The sequence below is a fragment of the Stegodyphus dumicola genome, chromosome X2, assembly GCF_044657685.1.
Source record: "Stegodyphus dumicola isolate Sdum_Otavi_A_Nest chromosome X2, ASM4465768v1".
In the NCBI taxonomy this organism is placed as follows: Eukaryota; Metazoa; Arthropoda; class Arachnida; order Araneae; family Eresidae; genus Stegodyphus; species Stegodyphus dumicola.
The window spans coordinates 97,278,921-97,305,685 of NC_140781.1; the positions used below are offsets into that span (position 1 = coordinate 97,278,921).

Consider the following 26,765-nt stretch of genomic DNA (forward strand, 5'->3'; position numbering starts at 1 on the left):
GAATTTTCCAATGCTTAGGAAAAGTTTTGCGCTTACTTGACAACAAATCTGATTAGAAATAAGAAACATAGTTTATAAATGATGCATATTACAATTACACATTGCATGCAAGACATTACTAAGATAGCCGAAAAAACTAAATCTTAGCTGCGCGTATGCAGTTGCTTTGAAATTTGATTCGAGCTGTTTGGAAATCATCAAACATAACACATAAATCAAGTGAAAAGCAATAAAATCAGAATTAAAATATGGAAATGTTTAATTTAAAATTCCTGGCAAATGTTAAAAAACATCCAAAATTCTCTTCAAATTCCGTATATCTTTTATTGTCAAATAAATTTCTTTGAATTTGGTGACCCCCACGAATTTGTTCATAACTCCCAGGTTAAAATTTTGTAAAAAAACAAGTTATCAATTGCATTTTGAAAAAAAAAAATGATTTCAGGCTTGTCTTGAACAGAACAGCATACAATAGAGTATTTTCAAATTTACGGGAAAGTACGACTTATGTGAAAATTGATAAACATTGGCTGTCTAATGTGAAAAGTGAATTACGTTTTAATATGTTATGTTCATAGCTTGTGTATTTTGATTATCTAACTAAATAAAGAATGATCCGTTGTTGCAAATTTCTGCTGGAATAACTGCTAGAATATCTATTCCATTTCAGATGAACATAAAGCAAGTGTTGTATTCTTATTCAACAATTACAATACTCTTGCATAATACTTACAAGGAATGAGTTATGTTATTTAACTAAAGTGCTGTCAATTTTATTTCTTATTTACATGAAGGATGTATTACACAATGCTGTGTAGGCTGTTGACCTAGCGATGATGACTCAAAATGCATCTTTGCATTCAGGCATACACTCTTTATAAGAATATAACCATGCACTGGAGTCCTAGCTTCAGCAGATACATTTTGTTGTGCTATGCAATCTCTGTGGGTCCTAAATTCTAAAAACTTTTCCACTCCTAAATTCCAAAAATTTTGCAACTTGATATTTCTGTAAATTCCAAAATTTGCACATCTGCCATAACTGCACTGGGTGTGGCCTCAGTTATCCAATGTTCCAACAAAATCAAATATTGTAACGTTATTTTAGACCAGACTTTCTTAAACTGTAGATCGCAACCCCCATCTACAGCAGGGGGTCGCAAAAAATTTCAGTAGTTTTGGTATTTCTTAAACTTAATATAATAATTTTACAATTACCCAATATTTTTACACAATGTATCTGAAAATAGATAAAGATAAGACCATACAGACAAAGAGAAAAACAAAAACCTATCGACGCATTCTTTTTATAATATCAACGTTCATTTTCCTTCCTGGGCAAGTGACGCTGTCATTTCCGTCTGTTAAAATTTTCACATTGTTCTATGCCTTAAAATGAGAAATTAAAAGTATGACCTAAAACTGCAATACTAATGAGAAATTAAAAATATGACCTAAAACTGCAATACTATCTTACAATACAAGTGAAAAAATTGACAGTTTCACTCGCACGTATGTCAGATTTTCGCAATGCTTATAGGGTCCCACAAAATTTTCATAAAAATTTTGGGGTCGTGAAAAAAATCCATGATAAAAAAGGCTCACGACTGAAAAAAACGTTTAAGAAGCTCTGTTTTAGACCAATCAGTTTCCTGACGCCAACCCAATTTTTTGCCTGTTTTGTTTCTCAGCCGAATTATGTTTCTATCGGAATTTTTCTATATTTTTACTGTTTCAGCTGAATGGAAAAACACGCTAAAATGTTTCAAATGACTATTAGGGGAAGAGAATCAAATACCCCACATTATTATTATCTCTATTTATCTCCTATTTTGATTCTGAGTTATGTTTTTTAAGAGAATTTTTCCATATTACATATTTCAGTTCAACAAAAAATCAACTTTTAAAATATTGAGGAAAAGCATGTACTAAAATGTTTCAAAATGAAAATGTGGGATAAATAAATTTATGAATTAGTTTTTTCTAGGAGTGTAGGAGTTCTTATATATAGTATATAAAGAAATTTGGAACTAACTTTTCACAAAGACTTAAAAATTGAAGTTCAAATGATCTTCATAAAATCTTATAAATGTAGAACAAGAATACTTTAAAATGTAAAAATTAACACGCTGACTGCCGCGCGCATTTTACGTGATTTGCCCATGACGGCAACTTGAAACTTTTATTATGCAATATATATTATGTCGAAATATCATCTACAGAAAATAATGTTATATAATTGTGCTTCATGCTGGAGGTCACCAGCGACCTCCAAACATCTGTAGACCATTTTTGTGATTTATAATTTAAATTTTTACGATTTATTATTCTTCAAACCATTATAGTAATAATGGTACTATTTAAAAATTTATCAGTATCAATATTTATTCTAGTTATGTATTTTACTATTGGTCGCGTTGCCAGTGGCACCCACGGCGCTGTAGCCAAGTCGAGTGCAGGTCACCGGTGACCCCCACGGGAGTCAACATGTTAAAATAAACCATCACAAGAAAAACCAAAAAAATAGTATAAAAAGAACAAGAAAGGTGAGGAATCCAACCAACTTAAACATAATATCATCAAGAGGAGGTATGTCGAATTTAATTACATTTCCCCTTTTAAAACAAAATCCTTGCTTCTCTGTACCCAGAATCAGCTGATGAACCATTTCAATATATTTTTTTATCTTAATAGTTCACAAAAAAAAAAAAGAAAAGAAAACATGCCCTTAAAAAGTTAGAAAAAATTAAAATCCTGCAATGGAAAATCTTTGAAAGTTCAAAATAATTTTAACACAAAACTTTACTAGAACCTCTTATCAAACAGCAGTAGCAAAGGAAAATGGGGGGAGGGGGGAAGTAAAATCAAAAGTTAAAAATATCTTCCAATTTAAAAAGATTTTACTAGTCTAAACAGGATTTTATCAAGTTAATTTTAATTTCAATTTTTTATTCTTTCTGAAAAATTGGTTCTAAATTTCTTTCTTTATATATTTACTGATCAATTTTTAGCTGCATAATGCACAAAAATTTTTGGAAGGATTATAAATTTTTCTTTTAAAGCATTATTTGTATATACATAGTCCAAACACATCTGTATACAGTGGAATACGTTTAACGCGAAATATCGGTGAACACGAAATAATGCAACGGTCCCGACAAACTACTAAGTATTTTCATGCATTTTGTTTCTCTTAACACGAAACAAAAATCGCTTAACACGAAAAGATATCCTTTCTGGAAATGAACAAAATACAGAAAACACTGGTATCGCTGGCGAGATTTAAACGGGGTGTGAAATGAAAGAGAGGTGGTTTCACATGTTTCGTAGAAAAGAGGCTAATTTGGTTTTGAAATACCCTCGGAATAGCCTGTGACACGAGCCAGTTTTGTTTATGTACGGTACTTTCGCCTTCCACATCTACAAACGCCACACAAACATCTCATCTCTCATCAGTTAACTTTGGAATTCAGTGATGAGTACATGGCAGTGTGAGTAAAAATTAGTGAGTTTGGCTCATATGTTGCACTGCATAGAATTCAGCGACTCCAAGGATGAATGAAAATTATTTTCATTACACACGATTCTCAAAAGTATCAGATTCTTCGGCGCCGAAAGAAATGGGGAAGTAGGATATTGAAACTGAGCTGACACTTAATGAAGTGTTTGAGAAAGTTTCTGTATTAAATGAACTGTCCTACTGTACTACCGGAAGAATTCGTTGCAGTAGTTTATGATAATGTGTGTACAGCCCCAATTATGGCAGACAAAGTTATTTTGGAATTTGTTCAAAGCTAAAAAGATATTATTGATGCAGATTCTGATGACGAAAATAAAATGAATGCAGTTCTTGTTCTCACGTCATCCGAAATGAGAGGAATATCATAAAAAGTATGAACAGTTATTTAGACGCACATTCCAATGGTGAAATGAATAACAAAATGTTTGACATTGAACAATTTGATGCTAAAAAAGACAATGCAAAGAAAAATATCAGATTATTTTCCCAAAACTCAATAAATGTTTTGTTTTTCAAAAACTTTCTTGAAAATTTTGTATTAAATTCCATTAAGTTCTTGTGGATGTTTTTGTTTCATTGGTTTTTATTAAATACATGCATATATACATATCTATGTAAATAAAATGTACTCTAATAAGCTTAATTTTGTTGAATATATGCTTTTTTTTTTTTTTTTTTTTTTTTTTTTTTTTTCTTTTCTTTTCAATATTCTTTAACACGAAAAAATATTTCAGTCCCCTCAGTTTTGTGTTAAATGATTTTCAGGCTAATCTTTGGAATATGGTAACAAGTAGTTTGGTGACATTTTGGTAAGGCGATAAAGGTTACTAGCTAGGACTTTAGTAGTGTACATGGATAAAGTCAAGAGTGTGCGCAATGCCATTTTGTGTGTGCAATTCTGGGATGTATTTTTAAGTGAAAATAGGTTGACGTGTACATGGATGATACCGCGTATGTGCAATTCTTAAAAACGCTGCAACCAGTGGGCGATTTTGCACTTTCTCCCAATTTCGCACCTAATCTTCATCAAGATTAAGCACTTTTGTTCCATAAAAGTTCTAGCATAAGCGTAATTTGGCTAGCAGATTGTTGAAAAAAATGTTGAGTAAAAAAAAAAACAAGCCTTTACTTCGTGAAAACAAAATGGCATCCTCCAAAAAAACTAGCAGGTTGCTGTAGCAGGGTTGGTCGCCAAATTTTCGCCAAGTTATCATAATCCAAAGATTAACCGATTTTCACTATATATCTGTTGCACATAAATCCCTTTCTTACATAAAATATAAATGCATGTATAGAATAACTAAATAAATTGTAAAGGAAGTTTAATTAGCAACTATGATATCTTAAAAAAGTACATAGTATGAAATTTATAATGGCAAACATTAAAACTAGATGAAAGTAAATAAAATTTAAATTATAGAATGTACTTTAAAGAATTAATAATAAGTGGTTAAAAATATTTTTTTTAATTACTTAAAACATGGAAGTTATTTGGCAGAGATTGTTGGATATAAAATTACTACTTCAAATTTTCAGATTACTATTGTTCATATTTAAAGTCTCAACTTGCAGTCTTAATCCACATAACAACCATTGTAAAAATCACTCGTTATCATATTTCAAAGATCAGCAGCATACATTTTTTTCAAAGTCGTGCGTAATATTAAATATAGGCTTTTGATAGTCAAGTTGTAGCGAAGCGGTATCTTAACTTTAAATTAATAAACCTAAGAATACATCACTGCGAGTGGACTGTAAAATTTAACCTTTATTCGGCGGTTTGAACTTTCGAACACAACACAGCACAAAGTAAAACGACAGAGTTACAATTAGCGGTTTTAAGAATGCAAGAACAAAATGCGAACTACGCATACAATCTGCGCATTGCGAAATAATATCTAACAGACAGGCAGAGAGCTCTGGTGGCCGAAACATTCCGCCCGGCGTTGAAACATCGTTTCAAACTAAATAGCTTTTACAAAATGAAATTATCATAACAATATTAAATTATGCAAAAATGTATCACTAAAATATTCACAAGAAAACGTACTATGAAATTATGCAATGAAACTAAATTATTCTCAAAACAGATGCACAGAAGCCTTGATACAATTCAGGAACTTATATAGCTAAAGCAGAGTACAAAGTTATAATGCTTTAGGAAAAAAACTTAATCATTGATAGGCAAAACACTAAGTTTGTGAATTGGTCTTTTGAAAACTCCGTTAGCGGTTTTGATCTTCACGATACGCACAATATTATCTGAGCTAGGAAAAACTTCCAGCATTCTTCCTAATTTCCATCGTAGCGGGGGTAAATTGTCTTCCTTTATGATAACTAAATCATTAACCTTTAAATTAGTTTGCACTTTCAACCATTTTGAACGTTGTTGCAAATTAGAAATGTATTCATTGGACCATCTTTTCCAAAAGCTTTGAAACATTTTCTCAACAAGCTTCCAACGTTGCAATATAGGAATTTTTTGATCGTGTAAACTTTCTTCTGGTAAGGCAGTTAGCGGGGTACCAATTAAAAAATGGCCTGGCGTAAGTGCAGAAAATTCTGATGGATCTTCAGACAGTGGACACAAAGGTCGCGAATTTAAACAAGCTTCAATTTGAGCTAGCAATGTCGTAAATTCTTCTTGCGTTAGAAGTTGTTCACCTATGGTTTGCTTGAGATGTAACTTTGTAGATTTGACTAATAATCCTCCAAAATGTGGCGCTGCGGGAGGATTAAATATCCACTTAATACCTTCAGTAGAGCAATATTTATTAACCAATTACTTTTCATTCAAGGAGTTTATTACTCTTTTCAATTCCTTATCTGCAGCAATAAAATTTGTGCCACAATCGCTATGCACTTCTATTGGTTTTCCTCTTCGAGATACAAAGCGCTTCAAAGCGGCAATAAATGATTCTGATGTAAGATTACCTACTAATTCAATATGTATAGCTCTTGTAGTAAAACACACGAATACACAAATGTAGCATTTCATTGGTTTTACTCCTCGGCCTTGCCTGGGCTTCACTTGAAATGGCCCGGCGTAGTCAATTCCAACTTTGGAGAAAACCTTTGACGGAACGACTCTAGACGATGGTAAATCAGACATTATCTGGGTAGATGTTTTAGCTCGTACACGATGACATTTCACACATTTCGAAATCTGTTGTCTTACAACTGACCTAGCCGTGGATTATCCAATATTCTCTTCTAATTACTGATAGCAATAGCAGGGGGCCTGCATGAAGATGGGATTCATGAAAATGATTCACTATAATCTGTGTTATGTGATGTTTCTTGGGCAACAAAATAGGATATTTTCTGTCCTGCGCGATGTTGGATTGTCTTAATCTTCCTCCAACGCGTATAAGTCCATTCTTATCGATAAACGGGTTCAAAGAAAGGATCTTACTATTTGAGGTTAACGGTTGATTATTTTTCAGAAGATTATATTCATTAAAAAACTCATCCATTTGAACTACTCTAACAATTGCATTTCTAGCGTATTGCAATTCTTCGGTTTTAAGGTAACCCTTAATCCTTGTTGCGGTAGATTTAGCTGAATTATTCGCAAACCGAAAACACCATGCGATGATTCTTTTAAGTTTAAAAAATGATGAAACTTCATTAAGGACTGGAATTTGCGAAGCGACTGTTCCAATTGAACAAGAAATATTTCTTCGTTGTTCCCTTAAAGACTCTTCTGAAAATGGTAAGTTGATAGAGAACGGAATATTATTTGAATTAAGCCACTGAGGACCTGTCCACCACAAGTCATGAGTAGAAAGCTCTGAAGGCAAAAGACCACTTGATGTGCAATCAGCTGGATTCTCCTTTCCTTTTATGTGATTCCAATGCGATGAAGGTAAGACTGATTGAATTTCTGAAACGCGGTTGGCTACGAAGGTTTGCCAGCGTGTTGGTTCTGATTGTATCCAGGACAAAACTATCATTGAATCACTCCATGCGTAAATACTGTCAACATGAATTTGCAATGAATTCTGCACAGCTTGAACCAAATGCACTAATAGAACTGCAGAGCAGAGTTCTAAACGAGGAATAGAGATTACTTTCAGGGGAGCTACGCGAGTTTTTGATGTTAGTAGCTGCACCGAAATTGAAGAATGATTTGAAGACTTTAAATAAATCACTGCGGCGTAAGCTTTCTCTGATGCGTCACAGAAACAATGAAGTTCTACATTTGTAGATTTGGGCAATAATACTCTCCTAGGAATAGGAATGCATTCAAGATTTGCGATATCTTCACAATAGATTTTCCATCTTTGATTGATTTCATCTGGCAAGGGATCATCCCACGAGATTTGTAATTTCCATATGTCTTGAAGCAAGATTTTTGCTGCAACTATAAAAGGTGCTAACCAACCAAGTGGATCAAAGATTTTCGAAATAGAAGATAAAATTATTCTTTTAGTAGAACACTCTCTGTTTTCGAGATTTCCAAAGTGGCAAGTAAACTCGTCTTGCGTTGGATACCACTCCAAACCCAATAATTTTATTGATTTAGTATCAACTACTGTACATGAAGAATTTGAGTTCCGAGCACTCAAAGCAGTTTCCAAAATCAAGCGATCATTTGTACCCCATTTATGCAACTGAAAGCCATCTTTTTGTAAAAGTTTACTCAGTTGTGAAATTAACTCTACTGCGTCTTCTACTGTGTCTGAACCAAATAGGACATCATCAATATAACAATTGTGTAATATTATTTCAGCTGCCTTTGGGAATTTAGTTCCTTCGTCAATTGTTAGTTGTTTGAGTACGCGAGTAGCCAGGTATGAAGCGGAAGTAGTGCCGTACATAACTGTGCACAACCTGTAAGTTTTAATCGGCTTCGATGGATCATCTCTCCAAAATATTTTTTGGTAATCGCGATCTTCATCATGAATTTGAACTTGTCGATACATTTTCAATAAGTCGCTAGTAATGGCTATGGGATAGCATCTAAACCTCAAAAGAATAGTAAATAAGTCGTCTTGTACCTTGGGACCATTCATTAGTGTGTCATTAAGCGATATCCCTGATGTAGTTTTGGCACTAGCATTGAAAACGACGCGTAGTTTTGTGGTAAGACTGGATTCTTTTAGCACGTGATGATGAGGTATATAATAATGAAAATTTACTTTATCTGGATTATCATCGGATAATTCTTCCATGTGTCCAAGTGATAAATATTCGGACATGAAGTCTTTATACTGTTGATATACTTCAGGAGTTTTTATTAATTTTTGTTCCAGACTAAGAAACTTGCGAAAGGCTGATGGTCTGGAATTACCCAACTCATTTCTTTTAGGCTTGAATGGCAGTTTTACTGAGTAACGACCCTTTTCACTACGCACGTGATTTTCCACGAAATGATTTTCACACAATCTTTCCTCTTTAGTTAAAGGTTTCGATGTGGGAATTTGTTCCAAATCCCAAAATGATTTAACTAATTCCTCCGTGTTTACGTTTAGCGTATTGACTGAAACCTGCTTACGGTTTGGGAATTCAAAATGTGTAGTTCCAGCAATTATCCATCCTAACCTAGAACAACATGCAAATGGAAGATTTTTGCCCCTTTTAATTACCTCGCCATTTATTAAAGTAAGGAATACATTAACTCCAAGTAAAATATCAATTTCTCCCGATTCATGAAATGTAGGATCTGCTAAAGTTAAATCCTGAAAATTTTCATATAAATTCAAAGGTAATGTTACACTTGGAATGTTTCCTGTAATTCTGTCTATTATGTAAGCGGATGTTGAAATTCTGTAATTAGTATTAAAATGAGGTGTAAACAACAACTCAACTTCTCCAGTAGTAGTTGTATTGAAAGTACCTAAGCATGACACTAATATCTTCGAATCCTTTATGCTCAATCCTAAATTGATAGCTGTTTTCCGACGAATGAATGATTTTTCACTACCTGAATCTAGTAAACATCTACAATTTATGAATTCCTGGTTTGAGTTTTGAACTTTAATTAAAGCAGTACACAAAAGTACATGACTACGTTTACCATTAGCATGAGCACCAAAATGTTTATTTTCATAGTTGTTTGCACAAACAGTTGGAGAAACCTCACTCAAGTTGTTTTCTGGTTTAATTTGCGATTTCGGAACAAACACTTGTGCTTCCGGTGAAGGGAATCTAGATGCATTTTTTGGTTTGAAATTATTTTCTAAATGCAAAATGCTATGATGATGCTTAAAACAATGCTTGCAGGTGTTTGCACTCTTACACATTTTAACTTTATGGACATTAGACAAGCAATTAAAACAAAGTTTATTAGTCTTAACAAACTCTATTCGGTTTTGCACTGGTAAATTTAAAAAATTAGAACACCTGTATAAAAAATGATCTTCTTTACAAAATAAGCAAGTAGAATTAGTAATCAGAGAAGTAACCCTATTATACACTGGTTTATCTGATTTATGCGTTTTACTAACTAAAGGTTTACTGTTCTGTAATGTTCTAGTGTAATTCTTCAAAAATTCTATCAAGTCATTCAACTTTGGTATTTCATCTTTTTTTAATTGACGCTCCCACCACAACTTTGTCGAAACGTCAAGTTTTTGCAAAATAATATAGAACAACAAAGTATCACTAAAATTATCTATCCTTTGATCTAATATTTCCAATGAGCAAGTTATTTCGTTTACGTTATCTACTAAACTTAATATCGAGGATGCAGATTCCTTTTGTATTTGCGAAATGTTAAGAATTTTTTTAATAAAAGCAAATATCTGTTCTCTCTTATTAGAAAATCTCTCTTCTAGTAAATTCCAAGCAATACTGAAATTTTGATCAGCTATGGGAATTGACTGAATAATACGATAAGCATCATTTTTCAAAGAACTCTTTAAATATTGTAATTTTTGAGCTCCAGAAAGATTTGGATTGTTGCGAATACTAGCGTTAAATAAATCTTTAAATGTTATCCATTCAGTTAAATTTCCGCTAAATGTGGGTAAAGATAATTTCGGTAACTTTAAACTTTCAGAGATTGATTCAGGTACGACAGGTTTGTCGCCATTTGCATTTACGACCTTGTAAATCTTTAACTTACGAATAATTTTTAAGTGAACCTCCTCAATTTTCTCTAAAATCGACTATTCTTCCTCAACGAAAGTGTCTATTTTTTCATCATCACAATTTGTATAAATTTCTCTAAATAGAGATTTAAAATCTTCCTTAAAGATTTTACATTTTTCTAAGATTAATTCAGCTTCAGCATTATCTAAGTTATCATAATCTATTCTCTCAATGAATTTAGTTAACTGTGTTTTCAAAATTTTCTTTCGCTTTTTTTCTATATCTGACATTTTGAAAATATTCTAAATTCACGATTTTACTAATACTTTAAACACAGCAATAGTAGCAATAAGGAAATCTCAAATGCAATTAAAATGCGTTAACTATTTCACTCACCTCGAACACTGTATCCATTCCGTAAGTCTTGAGAATTCTAAACCGAAATTGCATTATCAACTCCATTACGGACACGTAGAATTCTTATTCACAAGCGCGGGTTTTTCTCGAAGCTCCGGCTCGACGGACCAAATAATGTAGCGAAGCGGTATCTTAACTTTAAATTAATAAACCTAAGAATACATCACTGCGAGTGGACTGTAAAATTTAACCTTTATTCGGCGGTTTGAACTTTCGAACACAACACAGCACAAAGTAAAACAACAGAGTTACAATTAGCGGTTTTAAGAATGCAAGAACAAAATGCGAACTACGCATACAATCTGCGCATTGCGAAATAATATCTAACAGACAGGCAGAGAGCTCTGGTGGCCGAAACACAAGTTGATACAAATAAGATGAACTGTTTTTATGATTTTAGACTAGTAGCTTATTCTTCCATTCACTTATTACAATATTTCATTTTTTACATGCTCGGCTATCCAAAATTTCAAGAGCTTTCCGGATATTCTTTTTTTTTTTTTTTTTTTTTTTTTGAAATTTTACTATACATACATTTCAGCATTTACATCGTCAAAATTGCACAGACATATACTTGAAGTGAATTTACTTTTACAGCTAAACACAGGAACTGGAAAACAAAAAAGTACTTATTCGGAGATTGTATTTCTTTTTCATTCATGAAAATCAAAGTTCATTACACAAACATGCATTCACACTGCACAAGCATGTATGGAAATTTTTAATACATTTAGTAATCCTGATAATTGATTACGCATTTAGTAAATAAATCAGAAAATATTTTAATGTATAACAAATGAATAGTAAGTAGCTAAGCTTTTAGTTAGTAGTTAGCTTTTAGAAGTAGTTAAGCTCTTATAAAACAGAGCATGATACTACAGTTACGAAGATGTTTAATGTTATAAAGTTAGGTAATTTCGTGAATTTCAGTTGTTCACCAAAGCAATGAATTATGAAGTTCCTTGTATATCTTTATAAATGAACTTTATTGCTGTTTTAAGCAATTAAACAACTGTTCAAGTTATTTTAATAATTTTGAAATATATACACTAAAAGAAACAATAAAATGTATTAATCTATTTGTTAACCTTGATTTTGGCACGAAAGTCTGCAGAATGCTTCGTAGTTTTTAAGCACATAGAGGCACTGCAATTCTTTCTTATTCCTTAATCTGAAGTTTTCTGCATTTTTTTTTTTTTTTTTAATTTAAATTGCTGTATTGGCACACATACAATTTTTGTATAGTGGCTTCAGATGTGGATAAGTTTTTCGAACACTTTCGTTTATTTTACTGGCGTCGCTGAATTTTGCAATGAAATGCAGCACATTTATTGCCGAGTATCACCTTCCAGATTTTTCATACTGTTAATGTATACATCAGCAGTGAATTATTCTCCTCTTTCCTCAAATACACTACGTCGATAAACAATAACCATTCACTAAAGATTTTGCGTAAATTCCCACTCATAATAATTTAAATTGCGAAAATCTCACAATTAGCACTTAACACACTATCTAGCAAGCGCAATTCTTTCGAATGCGCGCCGTAGTAGTCAAAAGTGGGGTCGGCGTCTTGCCAGGTGAAACTAGTCGATATTTCCGTGACATCAAAAATTCGAAAAGTGGGGTAGGGTTTGGAAATACGCGGCACAGATATCAGGTTTTTACAGGTATCATACTAGATGCCTGAATACCACTTCATGTATTTGATAAATGTTTCCCAACTGCCAAAAGGTAGAAACTTTTCACAGATGAAGCTGGCTCTTGATTCTTTTTTGTGGAGAACTGTAATTATCCATAAAGGAATCATATGGTTAATAACTATCATCACAGTGAGGATATCTGATGGATGGATTAACCATACTAAATTTCATTACATTCTATCTGGTATTTTTTGAGAAATTCGAAAAAACAAGCTTGCTCTTTTAATTTTGAAAGCAGTATACATCCCTCCGCTGTCTGGTATTTTGCTGCTTATTTTTTTCCACAAGAAAATATCCAAACATGAAATGGCTAAGAAAAACAACAAGTACTGTTTTAATTCAGATAGCTGGGTACTGGCTTATTTGGCATTCACCTGGAAACTGGCTGAACCCACTAGCTCTCATCATGGAAAACACTGCTCAAAGCACAGTGACCCATATTGCACTTGCAAAGATTACACACTAGGAACAAAGTCTTAAACTGACTTGTGATATGCAATACTAGCCTCCTGGTCAGCCTCTGTTAACCTCTATAATAATAATTCATACGCACTCTTGCGTTACCTGGACCAGATTCAGAAATGTATGTATGCATGTGCATATATGAATACTTGCATACATAGGTACATATACTCATGCATGCATGAACAATATAATTCACACATACATGTATATTTACACACATTTCTGAGGCCGGTCCTGATAACAGAACAGTACCAATTGATGTTAAGGATTAACTAAAATGTCAACTAAAAATTTAATCAAGTATGAATTAAATATCTACTAATTTGCTACAAGTTTATAAATGTAAATACTACAAGTTTAATTAAATGTCTATAACTTTCTTATTACTATTAAAATGCTAAAAAAATCAATTACCTTTTTTGCAAAACGTCGGAGACGTTTTTGCTCAGGAGTTTCTAAGGATTTTAATAAACTCTTTTCAGGCCTGAAATCAAAAAGCAGCATTTACTATTCATTTTTCATAGCACAAGATTTGACAGTAATATCAGACAACTCGTGATAAATTAAACAGATGCTAATATGTATTATGTAATATAAAATTGCTTTACAATGCTTATTTATATTAATTAATATATATATTCATAATGAACATTATAATACAACTACTGTTTGCTAATTCACAATTCTACAATGAATAATGGGCATATATATATATATATATATATGAATATATATATATATGAATATATATATATATGAATATATATATATACACACATATACATGTGTAAGATAAAAAAAATATATAAATAAAAATAATTATAATTTAAACTAGCAATAGTCTCTTAATCCCCCTCATTCAAAAAATAGTAATGCCTTTTTCTGCACTGCGTAATGCTGATTCACAACTTGAATTCAAAGTTTCAAGAATTGAAACTTTCTCATAATGAACCACTTAAACCGAAACCTTCTCTTAATTAGGCTGCCATACCGGATAACTGCATTTTTCTTCTAACTTTATTCCTATTTAGACGCTACTTTGCACACAGATGTGTCGCTTAGCCTCTGCTACCTATTATTCATTGTTCTAAAAATATAATCTGTAAGTTGGGGTATAATGCACTAACAATGATGATGTGCAATGAAACAGAATATGCATTCTAAGAATCAGTAATCGTGCAATGAAATTATGTGTAGAATTTACACTTATATCTATCTTCAACTGTCATCTTCCTAACTTTTGCATGTGCGTTTTTCTTCAAACTCTATTCCCATTTTCCCATTTACTATCCAACTACTTTGCTCGCAGATGTGTCACTTAGCCTCTGGAAAAATTTCAACAAATTGTTTCAGTGGCACTTAAACAGTGGATTTAAGGCTACAGTAAAGGGGTATAATGTGCTCACAATGATGATGTGCAGTGAAATAGACCTATTGTCCATCGTTCTAAAAATATCTTAAAGTGGGGGTATAATGCACTTACGATGATATGCAATGAAATAGAATATGCATTCTAAGAATTAGTAGTCAAGCAATAAAGTTATGTGTAGAGTTTATGGCTATATCTGTCTTCAAGTGCCATCTTTCTAACTGTGCAGCAAAACCTCTGCAAGTTATTACAATGCAAAGAACCATCACCAATCCATCGCAGCTTTCTTCAAGACATCCTATTACAAAATCTATATCTCTCTGTATATATACATAATTACACAAAGAATCTTAATAAAAGGCAAAAATAAAAAGCAAAGTTTTTAAACCCTGCAGGATTGAAGCAGGATAGCTGCAGGATTGAAGTAAAATAAACTTAAAGCATCTAAAGTTAAAAGTAAATTGGAATCAAAGCAAGGCGATTCCTCAACAAAATTAATAACTGTATAAGGTATTTCTCCTGCCTTCCTAGCATGCCTTCGTGGTGTAGTGGTTCTGCACGCTGGGACAGTATTCCAGAGGTCTGTGGTTCGATTTCCAGCAAATGCATTACTAATTTTTCATCTCTCGGGCCTCAAAATAACCTAATGTCTCTATAGTGGCACCCGAACTAAAAAGGGTGTTGGATGATTATTCTCCTCACCCAGGATTTGGCTATTGGGTCCCCTAAAAACCCCAGTCGCCCTTTAAAAGAGGGGAGTATATAGGTATTTCTCCCACCTTCCTAGCATGCCTTCGTGGTGTAGTGGTTCTGCACGTTAGGCTAGTATTCCAGAGGTCTGTGGTTCGATTCCCAGAAAAAGGCATTGCTAATTTTTCATCTCTCCTGCTTCCAAAAAATAAAATACCTCATGCCTCTGCAACTATACCCTTGTAAAGAGGTTAAACAATATTGTTGAGGAATTGCCATGCTTTGACTCCAATTTACTTTTAACTTTAGATGCTTTAAGTTTATCTACATACAAAATACATAGTGACCCACAGTATAAGCTTATTATTTATCCCATTCTATGGGCTAATCTCTAATTAAATATTTTGTTGACTACAGTCGACAGCTGGAGTAAAATGTATTATTTAACTTCTTCCATAGTCAAAGTCAACAGAACATGGTAAAATATTTAGGATAATCAAACTTCGAGACATTCATTGTGAAAAAATTTCCTGACAAAAGAAAACTTTTTCATTCTTTTCTTTGAATTTGGTGTACAACAGGAATTCTTACTTCAAATGTTTTAATAATGAATGCACAAAAGGAACAATATTAATGTACTTAAATAAAAAGATTTTATATCATATCACAATTGGCACAGTTATTACCAATTACACAATTAATAATAATTTTTTAACACTGTTCTCATTTACAACATAATCCCTTAATCATCCTTTAAGTGACTGAGGTTAAAAAACTGTACTTAAACAGATGTTTAGATGTTTTGCTCCCTAATCCATACCATCATGAAGAGGTAATTTGACAAATGGATTTCTTATACAAAGTAACACATTAATTTAGTACATGAAATATTTAAATGAAACATTACCATCATTAATATTTCAATACTCTCCTAAAATATGCATAGCTAACAGATGCATTCATTTTTATCACTTTTTGCAAGACAGCATGCAACCCTGAATTTATCCAAACTTGCCCAAGTGCTTATTATGCATCAGTTGACATTCTGCTATAGAAAGTGGAAAATGAAAAAGTTTTTCTTGGAAATTTGTAACATGAAGTGCGCTGCAAGTATATCTTAACAAGGCATGTTTAGATGCTGCATATATTATTGTACTTGGCAGTATTTGGTTGGAGAGAGCATTATTTTTGCTTTCATTGATAACTGCATTGGACTGTACACTGGGCATCAAAATTGGAGGATAATGACAGAAATAAAATGTAAAGAGAGCTTAAATTGCACCAGAGCACACCAGAGCCTGACTCCAGTACTTCTTTGTTTTGGGGATAAATCATAATTCTAGCTGGAGTGCGGCGGAGCCTGAATAAGAAGGCTTCTTTTATGTAACTGAACAAAAATTTCAGTTGAAATTTGATTTTGAAAATTATTTTTTAGAAATAAAGTTGTATTAAAAATTGCTTATTAAATTTTAATTTATCTTTTTATATTTTATTAAATTTTAATTACAATTATTTAATTACTTTAATCATTATTTATTTTTTAATTACTAATGATTTATTAGTCATTTTATTTACTTATTCTTGTTCCTCTTTCCTGACAGTCTTCTAAGGGCTCCAGTACATCTAATTTTAGGAATTAAGCTCTGAATGTAACTGATGCTTAATGAAAAATTATTAACAGAAATTTGCACAAAATGCATTAGTTAACATAAATGACAATGTCTGACAATTGATTATTTGCAAAGTATTTAATTTAAAACCAAATTTACGGAAACTGAAAAATGCTGAAAAAATTAAGCCACATCTTGTAGAAAATTTTTACCAAAGTGTTGATCAAGTCTTGTGGAATTGTGTGCCACTCTTCTAAAAGTGCACTTTTCAGCTTCTGGAGGGTCTGGGGAGTAATTTGGTGCATTGAAATTTGGCACCCTAAGGCATCTCACACATGCTCAATCAAGTTCAAGTTGGTTGAGTAAGGCAGTCAATCTATTTGAATGATACCTTCTCTCTGCAATTATTCTGACATCACATATGCTGGATGAGGCTGAGCATTGACATGAATTAGCAAAAACTCTGGGCCAACAACACCCCTAAACCGTCTAACTTGGGGTTCCAATACCTCATCCACATATGTCTGGGTACTTACAGAACCTCCTTGAAAGATATGCAGCTCAGCGCAGCCATTTGTCACGATTCCTCCCCAAACCATTAAATCAAGATCATGGAAACTGGATATTTCATGGACAAGGGAAAACAAGCTGAGTGTTCCTTCCTCTCTCCAGATCAAAACACATCTAGAATCACTGTTTAGACTATATCTGGAGACATCAGTAAACATTACTCGGGCCCAAACGTCTTGCCTCTACTGAACATGATGACAACAGCACTTGAACCAGCTCCTCTGGAAGATGGTGTGAGTGGGATACAAACCATTGGTTTTCCTCGCATACAGTCTAACTTCAGTAAACCTTTATGCAACAGTAGAATAGCTAATTTGAGTTCATGTGACAGCCAGAAGGTCTAAAACCAAATCTCTTGTAGTTGCTTCACAGTTTCTTAGAGCTGATAATGACAGAAAATGGTCTGCTGATGCAGTTGTTCCTTTAGGTTTCCCTTGACTAGGCTCTCTGTCAACTGATCCAGTGCTTAAATTGCAGCTCCAAACTGTTGAAATGGCATTTTAAGGGATATTCAAATCTTGGGTATGCTGCATTTGTGTCTAACCTCCCTCAATTCTACCAAATATCTGCAACTTCTGACCTTTACTTAAACGATGCCTATTGAATACTGATCGTTCTTACAAACCATATTTACTTTAAACAACACTACAGACCGGAATTCCAACATGTGCTCATTGTGCACAACGTTGTCAACCGCCGAATTTGCATATTTCTGGCACTAGTGTATGCACAGATGTGCAATTTTGTGTTCAGTTGTATTTAATTAACATAAATAACTACAGCATTGGATATTGGTTGCAACATTAACTTAGTGAGCATTTTTTCTCATTATGCTTTACTTTTGATGATCAGTGTACAATTCAATGCTGCTGGCAGATTCATGATCAACACTCTAATGGAAATCAGACCCTAGGAAACCACTGAAATTCTTTCTCTTGACAACAGAAATTGTGGAAGCAATTTTTAATTGCAGTATATCTCAATAGACTTATGAAATTAAACATGCTAACATTATTTTCTTCCTGACTGATGCAGTGAAATATATGAAGAAAGCCATGCACTTCCCAAAATATCAGGTTTCAACGAACGTTACCCACCACCACAAATATTGTCTGTGCAAACAGATCACATTGGTGGGTTTAATCATATTTTATTAAACGATTTTTGGCATTTGAAAGAAAGAGACTTGTTTTAGAACACTGTGTTGTGAAATTTGTAAAAAAATATAGTTATCATTAAGTATAAGGCATTTGAAATGGAACTATCAAGCTACCAGATTAGAACCATCATTTGCTTCCAGTTCTGTTTCAAAAAGTCTGCAACAGAATGTCAACAAATCATGCATACAGCTTTAGATACTAATGTTGTACCATATGACACAATGAAGGGTTGGTACCGAAAGTTCAAAAATAAGGACTATGACATTCAAGAAGCAGAGCGCTCTGGCCGTCTTACTGATGTTGATGAGGACCACCTGCAAGAACTTGTGGAAGAAGATAAGTATGCAACCTCTTACAAACTTGTTAAGAAGTTAGACATTAGTGGCATGTCCATTAGTCAGGCTATGCATCGCATAAACATGACACACAAGTTCAATCATTGGGTGCCGCATATGCTGACTCAAGCAGATAAAGACAGACATGTTTGGGCTTGCATTAATCTGCTCGAATATCAATGCAAGGACAAAATTCTGGACCAGATCATCACTTGTTATAAAAAGTGGATTTACTTCAACAACACAGGCCAAAAAGGCAATTGGTCTGTGCCAGGTGAGTCTGTCAGCAGTGTCATGAAGTGCAAATTGACAAAGATCATGCTTTGTATCTGGTGGGACTGCCATGGTATTATCCACTAATAGTACCTGGATAAAGGTAAAACCCTCAACAGTAATGTGTACAGCAAAGATCCTATTCTGTGTTGACACTGCTATCAAGGAAACACATTGAACTAAGTTCAGGCATGATTTTGTAATGATTCATCAAGATAATGCAAGACCACATGTGTCTGCATTCACCAGTTGGACTCGAATGGGGACACGAATGGGATCTTTTACAACACCCACCATATAGCCCTGACATCGGCTCCTTCAGACTTCTATTTTTTTTTTTTTTTTTTTTTTTTTTTCCCACCTGCAGCTACATTTTGCTGGTACTTATCTTCCATTCTGTGCAGGACATCCAAAATGAGGTTGATCTTTTTTTGAACTTGTGGCCACCAAGTTTCAAGTTTTGGCTTTGAAAAACTACCAAAACATTGGCAGAAAAATCATAGATTTGGGTGGTGTCTGATGAGGTGGGAAATATGGCTAAATGAAGCTTATTATTATGCTGAACATAAAAATTCAAGAAGGTCTTCAAAGCTGTAAATGAAGAGAATTATGCTTTCATTCAAAATGTTCAGTAGTTATTCAGATAGAACTCTATAAAAAAATGATCTCGTATTGATATTTCTACATTTCCTCATACACCAACTTCAATAACTTCCCTGGAGGAAAAGAATTGGGAAGTGATTACTTATATGATTGTATTTAATGACAGTGACAAACTCTCATTCACCCTAACTGTTTTATTATACAATTCACTTGGTATTAAGAATTCATACAACCGCCTTGGAACAGTTAAGCAATTTCTTACAGAAAATCTAAAATGCCCTATAATTTCAATATACATATATATATAATATATATTGAATTTTGATTGGGTTATTTACCTTAAAAATTAATCAACTTGCAATCCACAATCTGGTGGCTGCTTTATGAATAAATTCAAAACAGTTGTTTCCTTTAAGCAATGCTACTGTAAAATACTGTATTCCTACTCACATTTTTCTGTAATTTCTGTCTTCTATTGCAAATAAATCCAATAAACATATATTTTAAAATTGAGTTCAAGGAAATCTAACAAGAAAAAAAAATGCATTTCTAGGTAAAAAGCCATTGAAATTTGGAATACAACAAAAGAATGCATAAGATAATGACAACGTTACTTCTTAAAACTGAAGAGTTATTATGTGCACAGTTGCTTGAAAATGGTTATGCACATGGTTGCCTGAAGAAGTGTTTTGAACATGGTTGCTAGAGTTTGGAGCATTCTGAAAATCCCTCATCTTATATTAAGGTCATTACACTAATACACATGTACTAATCAATTTTATTCAGCTCTAGTTTGCGCAGTCAACCATAAAGAAAGCTCAAAATCTTATAAAATCAATCTTTTAGATATTTAGTGCTACTTACACAGCTCAAGTCACAAACTGCCTCAATCAGTGTCTCATAAATTCTGGTCAGTGTGCACCCAGTGCACAAGCGATATTTAAAAGAAGCTAATTTTTTAATTATAATAACAGTACCTTAAAAGTTAATTCTTAGGGGTCTAACAAAATGCACATATGAAAGAGGAATCTTTACAAAGACTGGCTTAAATAAATTTTACAGTTACAACTTTTAAACGTCAGCAAAATAGTTTAGGATGCCAAGCATAAAACAATTCAGAAAAGAACATTCTGAATTTCAGCCACTGGTGAGAATATGCAGCCCCGCTCATGTACCCATTGATTCAATATCCTTGGTTCAGAGAGAGTGGGGGAGGGAAGGCCACAAGTTTCAAAATGCAAAAAAAAAAGGCAACATTCCATAACTTAGCTATAAATACTTTAAATACTGTCTTCCCATACTTCTGTACATTCATTTTAGACTAATGTAACTAGGCACAATTCTTCCAAATCCTTATGTGCTTTCTTAAGCTACAGGCAATTCATTAAACTCCAAGTTCACATCCTAATTTAATACTCTTTCAAACATGTTGATAAGAAATCTTAACTATCAATGTTCAGTTAGTATTTGACCTTTAAATTTTCTTCACCCTATTCTCACTAACATGTGCTATTAACTAACATGTTACTAACAACTATTCATAGTAACATGTCCAGCTTTTTAAACCCTTGTAATATTTTATTATTTAACAAATATTATATTTATTATCCTTTGATATTGGAGTGGCAATGCCATATTTGTATCACGTAACCATTGCTCAACAATGTCAGAGAGTGTTTAAAATTGTGATTCTGAAAGTTTTACTAGTTAGTAGATGTATGAAAAATTTGTAACTAAAAGACTGTATTCAAATTTACGTTACACCCTTATCTGTCATAATAAAGGCCCCAAAGTGTCAAAGTAGTGAGGCTACAAGTTACTGAAAGTGCTATAGCGATAAGAAAGAATTATCTCCATATTTGGTGGTCAACAGACGAATATGCAATGGCAATTGATTAGCATAATCAAGATCCCATTGACTAGTAAATAAATATATATATATGTAATATTAAAATTCCATAGTCAAGAATACACTTAAAATTCTAACTGTATGTTCTTTTCATTTTTAATGGCGACGTTCTCTTATTTGAAAGTACATGGAATTAAATCCACAGCCCCGTAGTCAAGTTGTTTTCCCTGCTTTTTCTACACGTACAGTTATAGAATGTTCAAGAAGTATTTAAAGCGAACTGGATTGGCTGACAAGGCTGATGTCATTTCTTGGAAGCCCCGCCTTTCCAGAGGCTATAAAAAGTCTCGCAGAAGGAATATCGGGGCTTTTTCTTAAATATCACGATGCAGTAAACTACATACAAAAAGTTATTAGTAATTCTTTTTGTTTACTCTAAATATCTGATTTTGTGACTGCTATTTCTCCTGAATAATAATAAATGGATCCTGTTTTTTTTAAAACTTATTGTCTGATAATTTAAGCTACGACTAAAGCTGGTACATCACAAGGAGTCGGCACGATGAGTGTACCCAAAAGGAAAATACAGTCAAAAGTTGTTAATCCGGACTCGTCGGGACTTCGGCGATTCCGGATTATCGATTTTTCCGGATTATAGATCATCAGTTTAAATCTGGTAAGATGGCATGCAGAAATTACAAAATTAAAAATATGAAACCGTAATTTATGAAATAAAGAACAATTATGATCTAAAGGGTATCAAAATTTACAAAAAGAAAAAGCTTAATATTTATTTGTTTACTTTATTAAACATTTCTTTCAATGTAAGTTGTTTAAGTTGCTTCGTTTCATGTGATAATACTTTCTCTTTAATTCTATTAAACAGACATAATTTCTTGTTTAGTTACAAAGTTCCGCTGTTCAAGTCCTATAATTGCTGTGTCAAGAATACCGACTAATTTTTCAATCGAAATTTTTTCGTTTTCAATAACCTCTGTCACTTTCTTCACTATCGGAAGCGAATTATAATGACGAGAACTTGTTTTAAATCATATCAAAGATGGAGTACATCGAGATGAAATACTACATTTATTATGGAATTATAAGCCAAATAAAATAAAAACATCTGCCTTGAAGATAAGGATAGTGCTGACAGATAAACTTCCAAGTCATTGCACGCCGCGGTGTTCCCCCCGCCGAGCAGCGTGAAATTGATAAACAGATTTCTGATTTCGAAACATACTTTCACTTTAGATCTCCTTTACATATTAGCAAATATATGTCAGAAATTCTATTTGATATAATCGAAAGTTCAAGCTTACTTTTATAAAATTGCTCTAACTGTCTGCAAAAAATAATAAGCCGGATCCAATTCGAAGATTAAGGAACAACGCAATCTGCAACATTAATTGAATTAGATAATTTTAGTATAGCTTGTACCATCCGTTATACATTAAACGCACATGCGTAAACGTTTTATGTGCACGGGCATATTCGCAGCCGTAAAGGTCTTACGCACACACGTAAACGTCAAAAAACGTCAATGCGACGCATGCGCAGAAAGTTTGTAGCTTTGAGGTCCGGATTATAGATCATTCCGGATTATGGGTGTCCGAATTAACGACTTTTGACTGTAATTCCAATGGAAGAGAAAGAACTTTTTAAGTGCAAGTTGTGTCTGCTTTTTACAACTGAAGAATTGTGAATTGTGAAGCTTTGTCTTCGAATTTTGAGCGCGTCTCATAGTTAGAACCGCATGATTTGGATATCGTCAGCTGGAAAAAAGTGAAGAATTTAAATCATTTATGCTGTTTTTCTTTTTTTTTTTTTTTTTTTTTTTTTATATATATATTGAGGAATTGTGAATTGTGATACAGCTTTGCTATCGCATTTTGAGCATGTCTCATAGTTAGAACCACATGATTTGGATATCGTCTGCTGGAAAGAATGTGAAGAATTTCAATCATTTATGCTGTTTTTTTTTTTTTTTTTTTTTTTTTTTTTTTTTTTCCACAGCACACAAACGAGCAGGATTAAATAGTGTACTCAACAGCCAAGTAAGAACAGATTTTAAGAAATTATTTTTTCTCAGTGTGTGAACTAAGTTGCTACGACAATAGTTCGGTTTAACTATATTATGTAAAGTAATTACGAGTTTATTTAAATTTTAAATCTTATTCTAATTAATAATATTCTAAGTAAGATTTGATATTATCCTGAAATGTGTATTGATAATCACAAAATTTGAGAATACAAATTTTTATTTAAGTCTATTATTCTATGAAGCGTTGATAATACTCTGAAGAGTTTTTGGTTTAAAAAAAAAATATTTTAACTATTGTAAAAATATTTTGAGAAAAGTGCACATTTTTGTTCTCAAGAAAATTTTAAAGTTTTCAGTTACAATGTCGACAAATCAGGAACCCGTTAATCTTGACGATTCACTAAACGTGAATCAAGATACAATAGATTTAAATATTATTCCATTTGAAGATTCCAAGGACAGTGATATAATTTCTTGGTTAGGTTATTTTAACAAAGTCTGCTAAAATTGGACGAAAATTTTGGATCAAGTTATTAGTGAATATAATAATTCCCCTCATTCGGTAACTAAATTCACCCCTGTATATCTTTTACTCGGAAAACTCCCTTTCGATTCTCCCCTAGACTTACCCTCCGGTTGGCATAGCGAGAAAATTAGCTAAAGAGAGAACTATTGAATATCATAAAAGGAATAAAAGTCGTTATGACACAAAATTTGCTGATGTAGATTTTCAACCTGGTGATCTAGTTTTGTTTGATGAATTTGAATTTCCAAATACACGTAAATTGACAGCTCCCTATTCTGGACCATACCAAATTGTCAAAAAATTATCTGAGGTTAATTATGAAATTGATAAAAAGAATTACCACACAAAGAAACCTACTGATATTGTCCATGTTTCCAGACTAGGACACTACCAAGACCCAAAAAATTTTAAACTACGTCACCAATAGGTAGGCAACCTTCCTTTTGATAAATGCTCAACTGGGGTTGCTACTAAAGGTAATTAGAGCACCTCTAATTATTTAATGTCTAATTTTCTGTGTTGTAAATTTTTGGTGTGTAGTTTTGTATCTTTGTATTTATTTTGTATTTATTTGTCAATTGTTTTTTGGCAACGACATTAATGGTAATTATAAAATACTATTGAAGTTGAAAGTTGTGTTGAACGACAATGCAGTATATGACATAATTGTCATTGTCGACAGTAAAAGGTAAAATACGAGTAAAATTATTGTGTAAAATGATTATTATCAAAATAAGTGTTTTATATGAATAAGTAGTCAAAATGAAATACTGTAAACAAACTAAAAGTCAAAAGGAAATGTTAAGAAATTAGTCAAGTACTGCAATTGTCAATGATATGAAGAAAAAAATAGAGGAGTACCTCACCTCAAAGAGAAATTTTCAGTATTAAAGCCACGGCGAACTAGAAATGAAAGATTTGTAAAATAAGAACTGCTCTAATGTTTTGCAGCAATTTCTAAAGACCTGGATCCAGAACTGAAACTATTCTCGAGAAATGTTTTCCCAATACTGCATGCATAATGTTATTTTTCTTTATTTTCTATAAATGTCAATATATTAAGATATACTATTTACAATTTATGTATTGATATTATTATTGACTGTGTTATAGTGAGAGAGTCTATTTAAGATTAATATTATTGTAACTCGAATTCTGGATGCGAGTTCTTCAAACAAATTAAGTAATTATTTAAAATATGTTTTCTATCTGGAATGTCTTGTGGTCGAGGTGCCCAGCTTCAAGCCTTTTCAGATGGAGGGAATATTTGTAATAATAAAATTCCATAGTCAAGAATACACTTAAAATTCTAACTGTATGTTCTTTTCATTTTTAATGGCGACGTTCTCTTATTTGAAAGTACATGGAATTAAATCCACAGCCCCGTAGTCAAGTTGTTTTTCCCGCTTTTTCTACACGTACAGTTATAGAATGTTCTGGAAGTATTTAAAACGAACTGGATTGGCTGACAAGGCTGATGTCATTTCTTGGAAGCTCCGCCTTTCCAGAGGCTATAAAAGGACTCGTAGAAAGAATATCGGGGCTTTTTCTTAAATGTCACGATGCAGTAAACTTCATAGAAAAAATTATTAGTAATTCTTTTTATTTACTCTGAATATCTGATTTTGTAACTGCTATTTCTCCTGAATAATAATAAATGGATCCTGTTATTTTTAAAACTTATCGTCTGATAATTTAAGCTACGACTAAAGCTGGTACATCACATATATATAAATAAAATTGATACCTGTTTGGTGATACAAAACTGTATCACATATTAAGGAAAGAATCATAAAATAAATATAAGGGGGAAATACAGTAAAATATTTTAATATATTTTTAAATCACCTTTTTTTTTAATGTATAAATTTTTAAGCAAGAAAATGCAATTTAAAAATACAAAGGAAAACAAGGAACAGATCGGATATTTTTGAACGAGATGACTTAAAAATTAAACTGAGCGATTTTGAGCCTAATATTAAAATAACTTGCATCAATAAATCATATCAACTGCAATCATTGGAATAATTAACATCGAACTTCCTTGCAATTAGAATGTGTGATTCCCCCTTCCTGACAATTTGTTTATATTTGTAAAATTAAAAATAGTAATACAATAGTACTAGTAAATAGCAATACAATAGTAATACAATAATACAAAAAGTAACTAAACAAATTTAACAAAGCATTTCTTTAAACATGTGCAATTGTGAATTGCACAAAACAACGTGACACTTAATAACTAAACACATAAAAATTTAATTATGAAAAAAAAAAAAAAAAAAAACTTTTAACCATTTTACTAAGAAAACTAGATACTGAATGAACTGGGAAAAAAAACAAAAAAGAATATTAAAATGTATGCTAACACTTAACACTGCATCTAGCATTCTAAACATATGCTGCTATTCAGGTTTAATTTTTTTTTTTATTTTGGTGTTGAACTATATGTGGCGTAAGTACGAAGAAAACTATGCTTAATAATAAAGCTAAAAAGACAAAAAAAAAAATTTGACAGCTTTCTGATTTTATATTACACCCATCTTTAGAATTTCTGATAGACAGTCTTGTGTGCTGGAGAAAAATATGTTTT

General features: G+C 32.6%; 1 protein-coding gene across 2 annotated transcripts in view; it reads right to left on the reverse strand.

The window, feature by feature from the left end:
- Positions 1 to 26,765, reverse strand: part of LOC118205558 (splicing factor Cactin-like) — a 117,761-nt gene that overhangs the window by 78,651 nt on the left and 12,345 nt on the right. Inside the window, exons 1-2 of one of the 2 annotated variants that reach the window (XM_085809967.1) lie at positions 20,092 to 20,201; positions 13,558 to 13,627 (exon numbers count right to left, since the gene is read on the reverse strand). Coding sequence is in view for 1 of the 2 variants with exons in the window: in XM_085809966.1 (XP_085666092.1) it covers positions 13,558 to 13,627 (70 nt within the window). In the remaining variant the exon portion in view is untranslated. Of the gene's footprint in view, positions 1 to 13,557; positions 13,628 to 20,091; positions 20,202 to 26,765 lie in introns of those variants that run through there. The other variant, XM_085809966.1, reaches the window with a different exon arrangement.